Source organism: Silene latifolia, chromosome Y (assembly GCF_048544455.1).
Source record: "Silene latifolia isolate original U9 population chromosome Y, ASM4854445v1, whole genome shotgun sequence".
Classification (NCBI taxonomy): domain Eukaryota; kingdom Viridiplantae; phylum Streptophyta; class Magnoliopsida; order Caryophyllales; family Caryophyllaceae; genus Silene; species Silene latifolia.
This window is the reverse complement of record NC_133538.1, coordinates 343,735,663-343,751,771: the sequence shown is the minus strand read 5'-3', so window position 1 is coordinate 343,751,771 and position 16,109 is coordinate 343,735,663. Positions and strand designations below refer to the sequence as shown.

The window sequence follows — 16,109 nt, the reverse complement described above, 5'->3', positions numbered from 1 at the left end:
ACAACCACCATTAGCACGTAAACGACCTCTGCCCAAACCTCCACCGAGAGCCATCAACACCAACCACCCAGCCACGCACCAACCACTGGCAGCAACACCACACACAGCTGTCAAAACCTTGCCCTAGAAACCACAATACACGACACCAAAAACAATGCCACACACACACAACCCGACAATGATACAAACACCAACCCGACACCCCATTCACCACCAGAGGCCACCACCACCGTGGTCACCTTTGACCCACGGTGGATCCACCGGCAACGACTCACCCCAGTTGTGGTCCTGGACAAGTCAAAGTGGGTGTTTACAACCCTTAACTACTCACTATTTAACAACAAAAATAACACAACTCTTCACCTTATGCGAATTCCGGCCAGTCACCACCCAAACCACCACCTACAACCACCCAAAACCACCCACATCCGATGACCCACCACCAGCTACCCAACCAACCCAAGTATAAGTCACAAAAACCCACAATCCATGCTAAATACATGGCTTTAATACAACAACAACCATCCTAAACTAGCGGTCAAACCACCCCATTCCCTTAGTCAACGGTGGTCTGACAGACATTGTGTGTCACACGGTGGTCACGGAAGTCATGGTTGGTCTCGGGTCAGTCAAGGTGGTCAACGGTTAATAAATTATTTAAAGCAAATTAATTATAAGATGGATTTATAAAAATCTTACCTTTTACATCTTGAGACAAGTTAAGATGACTGACTCCTCCTATTTCTCCCTTTAATATCTCTCCCTCAAAATTTATGTGTTGTATTAGTAAAAGTGAAAAGTGATTTATATGAATAGGTCTACCCTTCTATTTATAGTAGTAAAGGTAGTCTTAGGAAAATTCTAGGAGATTGCCAATTAATATTATATCTTATTGTTGGTTATTATTTCTTTTATTCTTTCTGTCTTACAACATAAGCCCGTAAATTATAATATAAATAAATATAAAAGAATATAATTAATATTAAACACATTTTCTCATTTTATCATTTCACCTTTGACTAACTTTTGACCAAGCCTTAAAATACGGGGTATTACTGTCTTCCCTCCTGAAAAAGAACTTCGTCCCAAAGTTCACCCACACTAAAAGGTACTCCACACAATACAAAACTTACATGCTATTAACATACTTATTACCAACAACACATCGTACAAGAAAAGACAACAACTAAAAGGTACTACTACAGTCTATCCCCCATAAAGGAACTTCATCCTCGAAGTTCGAGACACACATACAAGCAACTTTTTCAATAAGATAGATAAAGTCGAATATAGGTATATAAAAATGAGAACATTAAGACAACAGTTATAACTCAACAAAGACTTCTCTATTATCAAAAATGTTATCAAAATACCATAACATAGGACTCATACCACTTTCTAACACCCCCATTTATTAAGCAGCCTTTAGTAAAACATTCTCGGATAAATAAGACTGTTACCATCTCGGAGTTCATAAGCAGTGAATAACAAAGATAAACAATCGAAAGTACTTTATATAAATTTAATTAATAATGGTTTTATTTCAACTTATCCAAAATGAATAAACTGAAATAATAATTAATTACATCTCACAACGGAATTAAATAAAGTGAATAACATTAATAACAAAAGTCTAAAACTATGTGATCTAGACACTAGGTAGTCTTGGCCGAATTCCTCACGATCCCCTGAACTCCAAAGTGTAGATACCTGGTATCTGCATCTTCAAAATAAACACCCGATGATCATTGGACTACAATGTGTTTTGATATGCGTGCGTGGATTGGCTATACATAAGACAGTTTAATGCATAACTCTGATATGAAAAATAATTTCTAAAATGGTTTTCTAACTTCATTTGCATTGAAACATAAATTTGTAGAGTTAAATCTGACACCGGGCAAAAACTGACTCACAATTCAAATCCCGACTAAACACGAATCAAACCGAGTCAAGCACAAAATACCCACCCCAAATAACACCTAAATATCACTCCACAACTATCTTACACGACATCATAGTGAACACCACAAATGAAACAAACCAAACATTAGATAGAGCAAAGGCCACATCCAAATTGAAAAGGACATGACACCTTATTGGTGTGCAACATGGCTCGCGCCTCAATTAGCCGCTTCCTTAGCCACCAAGCAAACTCAACCAATTTACCACCCCACATTTCTCTATAAATACCCCCCTTGCAACCCCCCCACCCCCCCCCCACCCCCCCCACCCCCCCCCCCCTATTTACACTTACTCTAGTGTTCCACCCCTTCACCTCTCCCTTACACTTCTACACCTCTCGACTTACTAAGTCAAAAAATCGACACATGTTTTCGACCTACCCATTCGACCAACTCAACATTAATCAACATGTTTTCAAACAACATATTTTCAGAGTAAATTCCTTTTTTAAGGCACTCTTTTAAACTCATTTTGATCCCGAGTAGTCGCATAACGAGAAAACCATTTCAAAAGTCGTCTACCTCGCATGAACAATGTATAACACGTTTTCAAACAACATATTTTCAACTTATATCATGTCTTTAGTGTTTTTATAAGTTTATACGCATGTACAATGTACAACACGATTCAAAACAAGGAAAGATCGAGCCAAAAACCGGGTTTTAGTCCGAGACGGGGGCTCCTTATATCGCCCCCTGACTCGCTTCCGAATGGGCCGCTCAGACTGAAATCCAAACGTGTTTGTGTTTGTCTTTCCGCACCATTTTCCTTTTAATTTTCTTTATTTTCTTTTACGGTTTTTACCATTTTAATTTATTTTCTTATGACAATTTTTTACCATTACCGAAATAATCTGTGGTTCCTTATACCATGACGGTTATTCCGTGACTCGATGTCATTATTAGTTAATTACAAATTAATGGGTATTCTAACACTCTTTTCTTTTGCTTAGAATTTTTCCTCACTTATTTACATTTTCAAGCATTTTAGTCATATTCATTATTATCCTTGGTTCCTTATACCACGTCTGTTTAATCTCGAGTACGGTGACATATGTGGACTAATTACAAATAAATGAACTTAACATAACTAGTTCATATCAAACATTTTTCTTTCACTTTTATTTCATTTTATTTTCATCTTTATCTTGACCATATGATCCTTGGTTAATATATATGCCATGTCGAGTTAATTTGAGTATGATATGGATAAGCAGACACATTTTACATTTTTATTTGTAAACTATACTTTTCAAACTTTCAAATCTGACATCGAGTATTACTAATACAATAGTAATTATTCCAAGTCACGCAAACAATATTCGCAAAAATTTAACACAAAAGCGATTTTTTACAACTTTTTAAACAACCAGTAGACGTCCCTTGGCTCGCCTCATGGCTCGCGCCCCAAGAGGCCATATGTTTTCACATTTCAAAACCTGGACAGAGCCCTTTGCATCGCCCTACGGCTCGCGCCCCTATGGGGATGTCTGACACTGTTCTTCTTCGTTTCAGCACTTGTCTCGGACGATCTTGACTTTGGTTAACCCGAATGCGTGACATATCAGATTGACGAGTTCGCATTTCACATTTTACACTTTATCATTTAAACACACTTCTTTTTCAAACAAATGGATCGTGTTAAGCGCCATAATACAAATTTGGTAAATGGATGTTTAATTTCCGTTTTCACATGGAAATCAATCTAAATCCAACCTCGACACCAATTTTTTGATAATTGCATAAACAGCCGACATACCAAATTGTAACTTGTTAGGTTAAACTTGTAGATGCGCATTCATGCATTTTACCCGTTTTATCAACTTTTTCATTTAAACAACCACGATCAATCAGTAAAGGCCGCTAATGCAGGCGGGATTCGTTGTTCGATTAAAGAGCTTCCCAATAAGTACCCTCACCCCTAACTCAGAACCTTTGGTTAGTGGACGACCTTATCCATGGCAACGTGAGTCATTCTAGCGATATGATGCTAAAGGGGGGGCCAGTCCTTATCTTTAGTGCCTATGTTAAGCACCGCTTTTTGCTTTATTTGACCAAGGTACAAAGTGGATTCGAACGGTTTCCAAGCATCCAATAACTGCTTGGTGGCGACTCCGAACATCTCTGCATCCTTTCGAGACCTTCATCGAGACGAAATTGATCGATCTAAAGCGATTCAGCCGAAAGCATTTCAACGTCACCAAACGTGACTTTCAGACCGCCGCATGTCAACAAGTGGCGATGTCCACAAATCGGCGTGCGGGTGGCCCATGTCGACATATTGGCGACTCCGCTGGGGAATTAAGAGACTGATGTCTTTGTGATCCTTAGATGGTGAAGCTCGAACGAGGTCGTGGTTAAAGTGCATTAATTGATATTATGGTCATAAGTTGGGTTCCTTGTCCTGGCCCACAACCTAAGCTTTATCGACCAATTGGCTCATCTCGTCGGCGTGAGTTTTATCATTCTCGCGGTTTGAATCCCGATTGCGTCAAGCATACCGTTGATGATACACTCTTTTGTTTCGTCAAAGAGCTTTCACTTCCAACGTAAACGAGGATAAGGCACCCTCCTTACACATTATGTTTGGATTGGCATCCCTCTCGAAAATCGGGGATTAATCGATTGGTGTGTAACCACCCTTATCAGACTAAAACCCGCGTCTGCATTATGCATAATACAATGAACTGTGAATGCTTATGTGCTACGTGATCATAAGTCCTTCCGTGTCATTTTCAATACTGACAAAAATACCTTTTTACACAGTTATAATGGCCATATCAATCCTCGGTCTTTTGCCGACCGTTGTAAAAACACTTTTTTTTTTAAGCCGTCACAATGGCGATTTATAAACTCGGATTTCAAAACAAATCAAAAACCGTTTTCTGCGCCGTCATAGTGACGAATTCCACCAATACAATTTTTCAAATTTTCAGACTCCATTTTGGAAAACAAAACACCGCTTTTCGAAACCGTCGAAATGATGATTTCAATTCCCGTAATTTTCGCAAATTTCAAATCCCGTATTCGAAAATGAATTTGATTGTTTTCTAAGCCGTCGTGTTGACGATTTCAATTTCCACAATTTTCGAATTTCAAATCCTTGAAAACGAATTTAGCCGTTTTCAAATTTTCAACCGAATTCCAAATATTGAAATCGAATTTAACCGTTTTCAAATTTTCAATCCCAATTTCAAATATGTTGAAAACAAATTTAACCGTTTTCAAATTTTCGATCCAATTTGAAATTTTTGAAAACGAATTTAACCGTTTTTGAATTTTCAATCCAATTTCAAATCTTTGATAACGAATTTAAGCGTTTTCAAATTTTCAAACCCAATTTCAAATCTATTGAAAAAAAATTTAACCGTTTTCGAATTTTCAATCCAAAATACAATCTTTTGAAAACAAATTTGCAACCCAATTTCAAGATCTTTTGAAAACAAATATAACCATTTTCAAGGCCGTCATGATGACGATTTCAACTATCCAAATTTTCAATTCTCGATTTTAAAACCCGCGATTTTGAATTTTTCTAAGCCGTAGCAACCCCAATTATTTCAAACCCGTCTTTTCAAAATAAACTTAACCTTTTTTCGAAAGACGACCCCATAAATTTTTTCAACATTAACAAAGTCGTTTTAAAAAATTTCAATTTTTAAAAATCCTCTTTAAATAATAACATCGTACATGTCAGTCCACCTTTCTGATTCAACCTCGAGTCGAGTGGAGTCGAGTCACGTTCAAGCCAATGTCGTTTAGATAACGTCGAGTCCCCACCGAATTTAGTACTCACCTTATGGTCTACGTCGTGTCGCCTAATTGTCGAGACATCTTCAATAGCGTAAATAGAATCTAACTCTGTCGTGACTTAAACATGCCTTTCCCTAATGTTACGGATCAAAGTTCAAACTTGTACACTTGTCTCGTCCAATGGCGTCACGTGATTAATACACCTCCATATCACGTCAGAAGCCATTCGTCTAAGCATCATTTTACCTAAGTCGACACTCGAGTCTAAGTTCAAAGCCATGCACCATGAGTTCAAACACAAGAAGTCACTCACGATCTTTGTTGAACTCAATATCTAGTCACACCGCCGCGTCTCCACGACATAACTGCCTTTAGTACATATGTGTCTTACTTGACGTTGTTTGTGAAATCCTTTGCCAAGACAAGTTATAACGCCTGTCGTTATGTCAAATAGGAATCTCTTGGGTGCCATCGATCGTGACAAGAAACTCAATAAGCCGATCAATCCGCATCAGCCATGACTTCCGTCAAAATCATTAACTTAATCCTATGCCTTCTAGCTACCGTGGAAAACTTGAGCACTCGTATCTCCAATGTTTACGAAAAACTGGAATTTGGGAATTTTCCCTCTTCTGATATTAAGCAAAGAGTTAAGCTCCTCAAGAATCGACTACTTGTCAACCACAAAACCTACCCTACTTGGAAGGCTACCAAAACCACTTAAGCGAATCCCCTAGGAACTCCGCCAAAGAAAACCTGACGACCCTATAGGTCATTCCCTTATTTGGGAATACCTTACGCCACAGCTTTGGAAAGGCTAATCTCCAAAGGAAAGCTCAAATCGATTGGTAACACTCCAGACCCTCTACCAAACAAGCGAGGTCGAAGATGGAACAGAGAACAATATTGCCAATATCACCAAGGTCGCGGACATGATACTCAGATCTATCTCCCCCTGAAAGATGTCATCCATGATATGAATTAAAAGGGCGAATTACCACAACCTCCCTCTACAGAAAACAAGAACAACCCTCCCAAGAACCTTGTTGAACAAAGTCAGGAACCTTTACTAGACTGCTCTCATCTCATTTCTTCCAAAGATGAGAAAATTCATGCAATTGATGAGGATGGCATACAAAGAGGTATACTCATGCTCTCCGTCTCAATCAACAACATATTTTCAAAGCTGCAAGTGGCTATCGATAATTTGAACATCCGGGTAGCTAATTTGCAGAAGAGGTCTAGGAATACAAATGAACCTGACCATCAACGAGAAGACCAACCCTCCATTCACTAACCAATGAGTGCTAAAAATGACGAATTGTCTAATAGTTCCGACACCCACGAACCCACCAACAAAGAACATGAAATTGCCTCACCAAAATCCTCTTCAAAATACCAAGCAACATCCTAAATACTTCCCATTAACAATGACCAAATCCTGTTTCCGCCCAAGGCTGACAAAAACAAAACTCACAAAAATTTCCCGATAAATACAAATGTTGGAACCATGGAAAAACATGAAAGGGTATTCAGAGATCTTGGAATAACATATAGCACCGCTCTGGAGATGCTTGCTTCCGAAGGATTATTGCAACCCATTGGTCCAATTCCGAACCCACCCGAAAACAAGAGAACCCGTTGTTGGAACATAAATGCCTATTGCGAATATCATCAAGGTAATGGACATGATAGCGAAACGTGCTACAAGCTGAAGAATGTCATTTAAGATATGATCAAAGCTGGCAAAATCATAGTCGCACCTCACAGTCAAGACAATCCTCTGGGATACTTCAAGTCAAGCAACAAAGTTAAATGTTCCTAAAGGATTTTCACTTATCTCGAAACGACTTGTGCCGCAGTTCTTCAAAAGCTTATGACTGAAGGGAAACAACAACCAATCGGGCCCACTCTAAACTTGCATGAACAGAAGAAAACCCGTTTCTTGGATGGCAACGCTTATTACCAATATCATCAGGGAAAAGGTCATGTTACCGAAGCATGATTCAAACTGAAACATGTTATTCAAGATATGATCGACAACCATGAACTGATAGCTGCATTCTTAAGCCAACCAAGTGATGAAGCCAACCCCAATATGTGTCTCATTCTGCACAGACATGGAAGCCTTATAGACTATTACCCTCATAACATCCCAAACAACGAGAGTGAAGTGCTTAAGTGGGTCAATGCTCAAGACAGAACATTCAAGCCGATGGATGCTGAATAAGGGATCTTTGAAGAGGAAAGTGATGAGTAAGAGTTCGTATCTGAGATCGAGTCAGAGTTCGAGTCCGAGTCTTAAGCTCTCTCATATATATCCTAATGTTTGTTCTTCTATTCCTAAGTGACAAAGAGGGGGCTGTCCCCATGAGTCACGCATATTTCTCGAGTCTGTGCCAACCTCTTATTTATCGAAATAAAAGAACAACTTTCAACTTTCATATATTCTTCTCTGTTCCTTTACCATTTCCTGTTGACAATGAGAATTTATTTAAAACAAATACCACACTCCGATTCAATGTGATTACACTCAGGTGACGTTTCATACCGAGTAAGCAAAGGACCCGGAATTCCGTGTCTATTTTCTTTACCTATTCCATGTCTCGCAATAGAAACCTTTCATTAGCAACCAATTTAGAACGAGCTTTTATCAAAGGGATTCTTTGACGAACCTAGATAACAAACCCAGAACATCTCCTTGTTCATGATCGATGACGGAAGGCGAGCCCATTCACCACAAAAAACAACCCATCAAAAAACACAAACCTGCATCTGGCAAGAATTCTTATAATATACTAGATATTACAGTCTTCTGTCCTAAAAAGAAACTCCGTCCCAAATTTTACCCAGATATAATACCACTCACGACACAAGTTTCTCATGGCACGCATGTCGAGGCCATTCAATTACTCTAATTATCATATAAATTTCTAAGTTAAGACGGTGTTTTACATTCTACCCACCTAAAAATAAGGTTACGTCCCCGTAACCATATACATACCTCACGAAAAAGATGAGGATATTTCTTGCGCATTGAGGCTTCTGTCTCCCAATTAGCTCCTCCCACTTCATGGTTATACCATAGCACTTTCACCATAGAACTTTCCCGCGCATTGCGAACCTTAGTGTCTAGTATTTCTTTAGGCACTTACACATAAGTCAATTGCTCATCCAGCTCAATATTATCAATCTCGAGGACATGTGACGGATTACTAACATACTTCCTCAGCTACGATATATGAAACACATACATTATAGACTCTTGCCAAAGCTGGTGGTAATGCTAAACGGTACGCTACTTCCCCAACTCTATCTAGAATCTCATATGGTCCCATATACTTCTGGCTTAGCTTACCACGCTTCCCAAATCTCATGACTCCCTTCATTGGTTACATTTTAAGCAACACCTAATCACCAACGGAGAACTCGATCACAGATCTTCTCAAATGTGCATAACTTTTCTGGCGATCATGTGCAGTTTTCATCTTCTATCTAATCACTTGCACTTGGTCAATCATCTCTTGGACCATTTCAGGTCCTACTACCATCCTTTCGGCTCCATCATCCCAGCAAATCGGACTTATACACTTCCTTCTGTATAAAGCCTCAAAAGGAGCCATGCCAATACTGGCATGATAACTATTATAAGAGAATTCAATCAAGTCTAGCTTCTCCTCCCAAGACCCTCCAAACTCAAGTATACACGCCCTAAGCATGTCGTCCAGTGTCTTGAATGGTTCGTTCACTCTGACCGTCTTTCGTAGGGTAAATGTATTACTGATCTTCAATTTAGTTCCCAAAGTTTCTTGCAACTTCTTCCAAAACTTAGATATAAACCTCGAATCTCTATATGATACTATATCCGCAGGAATCACATGTAATTTCAACACATTCATCCTATAAGCCTTATCTAACTCAGCTTTAGTCCAACTCAGCTTTCCTTTAACCCTCTGACACGTCAAATACTTGGCTAAAAATTCTGTTATTTCTCTCTTCGGGTCTTTATACAACCTATCTCCTCCAGGGTGAACTGAATATGGAGTATTATGAGCTTCAGACAGAATACTTCACTTCAAACTGTCATCATAAGGAACGCACCAACGACCCTCAAAGCGAAGGCTACCATCGACACCAACCACAAACCGTGTAGGTTCCCCACTAGCGGCAAGGGCCCAATACTTCGCCATCCTCTAATCATACTGTTGCTTTTCCAGAATTTCAGAATACAATTCATGCTCTACTGTTAAATCACCAATAATACTCTCTCCCTTCCTTATCACATAAACTCCCATCTTTTCAATCTCCTCTCTCAAACTCACTCAGGACAAAGCACTGTATAAGTGATGAATAGATTTACTACTCAGTTCATCTGCCACCACATTTGCCTTCCCCTCATGATACACAATTTCTATATCATAGTCACTAATCAGCTCTATCCACCTTCTCCGCCTCATATTCAACTCCCTATGAGTGTAAATATATTTTAAACTTTTATGATCTAAAAACACCTTAAATATCGCACCATATAGGTAGTGTCTCCATAATTTCAGCGCAGATACTACAGCTCCCAGTTCAAGGTCATTAGTAGGGTAATTCTCCTTATATGGTTTCAACTGACGCGAGGCATAAGCTATGACTTTCCCATTTTGCATTAAAAGACGCCCCAATCCATTCTTTGAGGCAACAGTATACACCTCAAAATTTTCACTTCCGTCAAAGACGGTTCAACTATAAGATGTAAACAATTGATTTTAGGTTAGTTAACTTACCACAATTTAGATCTAGAGCGAGGTGAATCCATATTACAATTCTGTCTCAAGTTATCTCTCAAAATAATTCTTAAATCTCTCTCTTAAATCTCTCTATATTATATGTGAATTTGTATTGTGAAATAAGATCTAGGTGATGTGTTAGGAGAGTATTTATACTAGTCATCTAGTCTTTAAGGAAGTTTCTAGGTAGCTTCCCAATATAATAATATAATAAAATATCTAGAGTAAGACAACACACTACCATGCATTATACTCCCTAAAGCCATTCAGCCCAACCGGCCTTTGTTTTTAATTCTTTTTTTTAATATTATTATTACAATATTATCATACAATATAAATATAAATTTACTTATCTTATAAAATGTTTAAAATGCATAAATGCCTTATAAAATATATATGAAATATACTTTAAAATGTCTTATAAAATACATGGTATTGCAGTAGGTCCGCTAGAATGCCTAGAAGGGCTCTGGGAGAGTAGTCTTTTTCGTTACTTGAGTCTGTCCCTCTGACGAATGAATATGTGTTTCCGATTTTTTCTGGATTTTATGATTTGCATTTCGCAGGTTTTAAATTTTAAATTTCGCAACTCGGATGTTATGATTGGAATCTGAATTTCGTAATTTGAAAGGTTGTGATTGCAGAATTTGCGATTTGAACCTCGCACATGGGATTGTACTTTGTGAACTGAAATTCGGATGCGGCGATTTACGAATTTGAATTTCGTAATTCGCGATGTTAAAATTTGTAGTTTTAATTACGATTCGAATTTTCGCAATCCGAGATTTTGCAATTTTGAATTTTGATGCGGCGACTTACGAGTTTAAATTTTGTAATTCACGATTTTGAAATTTGAAATTTGTATTTTTATTTTGTGACACTATCGTTAAAAAAACAATTATGGTAATAATTAGAGGAGATTTGGGGAAAAAGGAAAGGCCCAAAACTCGGCGGAAAAAAAAACCGGGAAGCCTTTAGGGGCACGAGCATAGTGGTGATGTGAGGGGCCTCCCCTTTTCCTTAAAATAGACGCGAGCACAGTGGGTCGTCATTTACTCCATCTTCCTCGGCAAAATTCAAAAAAAGCTCTCAAAATCGCCATTTTCATTCTTGTCTTTTGCTTGGATTCATCCCACATTCATCATGTCATCTCAAGGTATGTATATCCTCTCGATTTCTCTTACTTTTGTTCTTGTTTATGTTGATTGAATTGTTTAGGCTAGGAGACCCTAACTTGCCTTAAAATCGAATTGGGGCTTTTTGGATGATTCTGTTTTCGGTGCAATTCATGGTGTAATTGGTTAGAACCCCAACTAGGAGTATAGGGATGCCTTATTTCGCATTTTGATCCCCGTTTCCTTCTCTTTTGTTCGAAAAACATGAATGAGGTGTGAAAAACATCTCATTTTCACAAAATGGTTGTCTTGCTTGAGTCATGGGTCCAACTAGGTTGCATTGTAGTCGGAGAACGTCGTCTTTTCTATGTGGGGCCCTTGTTGCTTATAAAAGAGGTGGCGGGCTATTTTTGCTTTTTACCCTCGTTAGACGGTCTTATACTGACAAAAATAGTGCTTATTTAGACTCGAATTATGTCGTCTGGTTTTGACACGCTCCCTAAGCATCATTTAGGTCACCTTGAGACATGATCTAGTCATTTTGCTTTGCTATGGCCGCAGCTTGAATTTTGGCCTTTATTTGTCCGAATTTGCGTCAGTTTCTACCCTGTTTGGACTCTTCTGACTGTTTTGCTAGAAGGGGTGTCTTTGTGGGCCTTGTGGGCCATTGGTGTTTTCTACGGGTCGCTAACTCATCTTCTATATAAAGGGAATGAGTCGGGGGATTTTGCTTTTGGTAGTTTGCCGTTTTGCTGAGGTTAGACGGGTTTGCTCTGTCTTAGGTTATAGTTTGTCGTTTGTAGGTTGTTTAGGTTTTTTGTTTTTTTTTTGGGGGTTTTCTTATTTTGCGCCGTCATAATGTCGGATTTTTTTTGCTGACGTTAGGCCTTTTCCTGATTTCAGGTGAGTGCTCTAGGGTTGCTGAGTTTGTTGGCCGCGAGTCTCCGACTCGAGAGGAGGAGGATCCAAACGGTGGAGAGAGATGCAACTAACCCGTTATTTGTGAGAAGTTGTGAGGCTAGAGGGTAGGTTATTTGTCAGGTACTAATCGTTGACCTGCGTCTGCAGATTTTTAGGCGTCGACCGAGGGTCATCATAGGAGCTATACAATGTGCCATGGTCCTTGGTCTTCCCCGTTTCCGATGACTACCAGGCACCATTCTCTCCTTTCCTCTCGGAGTAAGGAAGAGAGACCACTATCCCTTAGTTTACTAATTATGTTTGTATCGGACTCTGTTTGTTTAGCCAAGGTTTGTATCAGACTTTGTTTGTATGGTTAGTGTTTGTATAGGACTCTTTTTGTATGGTGAGTGTTTGTATTAACGTGTTTTGCCTGAGCCAGTTTTCGTATATATTGCCTTTTGTAGATTTTGTGTTTGGCTTCTTTTTGTGTTGTTGACAAAAAGAAATGCGATCGACGGATGACTTCCCGCTTGCTACGACGCGCTCCTGCAATGTTAGTGTAGAAAACTGGCAACATGTAGCATACATACACATAATGCACGTAAAACAGACGAAGTGCTGTCGAAATTTACAACTGCCCTGACTCGAAAATTTTGTCAAAGTTGATTTCAAAATTTATTTCTAAATTTGAATTTGCACGCTGGGAATTTGCTATAAATTTTTGCAATAAAATGTCACATTTGAATTTTGAGAAAAATGATTTGGAGTTTGGTGAAAATTGAATCGGTTGTTTTGAATTCTAACCATCGTTTGAATCTGCCAAAATCGTATTAGAGTTTGAGCGAAATAAATTCAAAATTGGGTGTGCAATAATCTTAGTAAATTTGATTTTGAATTTGTAGAATTGATTTCGCGGAAGTAAATTGCGTAACGCGGAATTTGTTAGGTAATTTGCTGAAATGCGGGAAAAAAAATTCGATGATAAAAATGCGAAAATTTCTCGACGAGTCGATTGGACGCGATCTGCAAAAATTTCTCGACAACTCGATTGGAGACGATGCGTTGCGGATCAGGGCGCCTAGCCCTTCCTACCTCAAAAAAAGGAGAAAACGCGTATGTTTGATGGCAGGTCTCGGACATCGTGTCGGATTTTGTAAGCCGTAAGCCCAAGGAAATGCGTGAGAGAGAAAACACATAATTTTCTGGGACAGGCCAAAGAGGCGACTTCTTTTGCGAGGGGATGGTCGTGTGTTAGGAGAAAGCATAACTTTAAAAAGACAAGTAAAGGTGCGGTTTTTTAGTAGAAGTTGATAGGGGCACGAGGTGTTCTGCGATGGAAAGAGCCTCCCCTTTCTTTTAAAATACCCACGCTCATTGATGGTCATTGGGTTTATTAGGCTAAGACAACTTGTACTGAGGCTTATTGGGCCAAGAGGTTGATGGAGGAGAGAGGTCCTCTCATTCGTTGGGTGGTGCTAAAGTGGCATTTGCAATCTTTCACAGGTTTGCCCGTGTTTTCTCCTCGATCATTGATGGTCATCGGGTTGAAGATGGTTTCGTTCATCTACTCGGATCGTGTTATGAGGCAAATGGGCCATCAACAAAAGATTCACGCTCAAGATACGTTGGTCCAAGAGAGCGTGATCCCAACCTCCTAGCTACCGAAGAGGTTCGAGAGAAGGTGAGTTGCCATCCGGTTTGGGAGGAGCCTAATAAGGCGCCTACTTCGTGGGTGACCCCTTCTTATGTCAAGTGGTTAAGAGCTTCGACTTCAGAAGAAAGGTCAAAGATCCGCAAGGATAAAGTCAACGACTTAAAGTATCGAGAAGCGGCCTAGGCAAACCCCGCATTCTTTGCTGATTTCGATGATGCAAGTCCGAGTGTGTTAAGGCCGCAAAAGAAGAGAGGCTTGGGTCCCAAAGACGCCTTAGGCCGTGTGTGGGATTGGCTAAACCCAAAAGGTAGGGTGTGTATAAGCCCGAGTGCAGTGGTTGTAGCGGGTCTGTTCCGAGGTGGAGATCGAGGCTAGGCATGTAATACCCGCCCTGTTAGGGACCCGTTGACTGACCTTAGACACATGTCTAGACCTTGGGAAGCCTTACTAGTTCAATCTTACGTCATAGTAACCTTTGATTTTAGGAAGCTCGATCTAGCAGGGGCTACTCGATCGAGTAGCTCTGTGACTCGATCGAGTAGAGGCCAGTCGATCGAGTAAGTCCCATTCTCGAACGAGTAATTGGAGTTAAGCGGTAAGATATAAATCGGGAAGTCGAGAAACCAAAATCATTTTTATTTCATTTTTCCTAAACCTAATTGTCGTCACATCTCTCTCCTTCAGCTATCTTCATCCTTTGGAGCCCTTTATGAGTTGAGACACCATGGGGATGGGAAGCATGAGTCAGGTAGCGGTCTTCTCGCCGGAACGTTGTGTGTAGGTAAGTCGTCATCATCGTCATCGTCTTCCTTAGTTTTGGTATTGGTTGTGGTAGTAGTAATAGAATTTGTCATAGTATTTGTAATAGGTGGCCATGGTGGTTGCTTGTCGTCATATGGTCATATTCGGTATTGTTGAGGATTTCTAAAGGTAGGTATTCCTACTCAGTACTGTTAATTGTTTAGTATGTCGGTTGTGTTGTCTAATTTAATTGGTACTGTTGTTAGTTTTGTAAATTGGTTGTAGTTGGTTGTGGGTTTTTGTCTGTGGTTCGTGAGGTGCGCCCTCGGCTGAGTGGAGTCACTTGCGGGAGTGGCTTCACGCCCTAGATTCGCCCCTTGTGGAACCCGCCACAAGAGGGGATGTGCACATTAAAGAACATGGGTTTGCGCTCGGTAAAGATGAGCAAGGCTTAGGTGGGAACGGTTGCGGTCCTCCACTGGCAGTGTGGATTACTAGTTGCGGTCGTAATCTGGCAGGACATGACCTTCGGGCAGTCAGAGGAGTGTTGGGTGATTGGAAGTAGTATTGGATGTATTTATGTTATGACTAGTGTTGTGTGGTTCTTCAGTTACTGACCTTGTGTGGTGTTGTTTGTGTTTTCTTCTTATGTTATGTCTGTCGTGATCCATTATGGTGAGCAGTCGGTATTAGCATGTTGATATATGTAGCTTAGCTGGGTGCTTTGGAGGGACGAGTCTACCACGAGTCATGGCATGGATAGTGTCACGTATTTGATAGTGTTATCAGTTTTACCTTTCTTTGTTGAGATAACTCGTAATAAGCTTAATTGTTCTTTTATTGGCGTTTAATATTTACTATTCCTCGGGCAACTGAGATGGTAATGCCCTTCTCTGCTAAGGAAGGTCTTATTAAGGCTCCTTGGTATGGGGGTGTTACAGAGTGGTATCAGAACGACGATTTTGGAACTTGTAACCAATGAGCCTAATGAACGTAGTGAGTCTAATAAAATGAACCTGGTGTATGTGTATCGGGATCCCCGGCAGTTCCTTGATTTTGGGTGGGAAGGCGCCCTCATTCCAAAATCCAGGCCCCAACATGCTTAAGCCAGCCACTCCGAATGGGAATATTGAGTCAGGGATTGTGTATGTATATGTGTGTGTAGTATAGGAGGCAGGTATAAGTATATCGGAGTTTGAGATGA

At 39.8% G+C, this 16,109-nt stretch overlaps 1 protein-coding gene across 1 annotated transcript; it reads right to left on the bottom strand.

Annotated features, from left to right (window-relative positions):
• Positions 1–7,782: 7,782 nt before the first annotated feature.
• On the bottom strand, positions 7,783–9,106 carry LOC141631532 (uncharacterized). Its single transcript, XM_074444191.1, has 3 exons — positions 8,938–9,106; positions 8,722–8,867; positions 7,783–7,827 (listed from the first exon to the last, which is right to left on the bottom strand). Exons 1-3 carry the CDS (start codon positions 9,104–9,106, stop codon positions 7,783–7,785), a joined length of 360 nt encoding a protein of 119 aa, XP_074300292.1.
• Between the last annotated feature and the right edge of the window lie 7,003 nt (positions 9,107–16,109).

Coding starts and splice junctions, on each gene's coding strand:
- LOC141631532 (XM_074444191.1), bottom strand. CDS start 9,106: ATGAAGGGAGTCATGAGATTTGGGAAGCGTGGTAAGCTAAGCCAGAAG. Junction 8,868..8,937: donor TATCGTAGCTGAGGAAGTAT/GTTAGTAATCCG, acceptor CTTATGTGTAAG/TGCCTAAAGAAATACTAGAC. Junction 7,828..8,721: donor ATCCTCATCTTTTTCGTGAG/GTATGTATATGG, acceptor ATGTCTGTGCAG/AATGAGACACATATTGGGGT.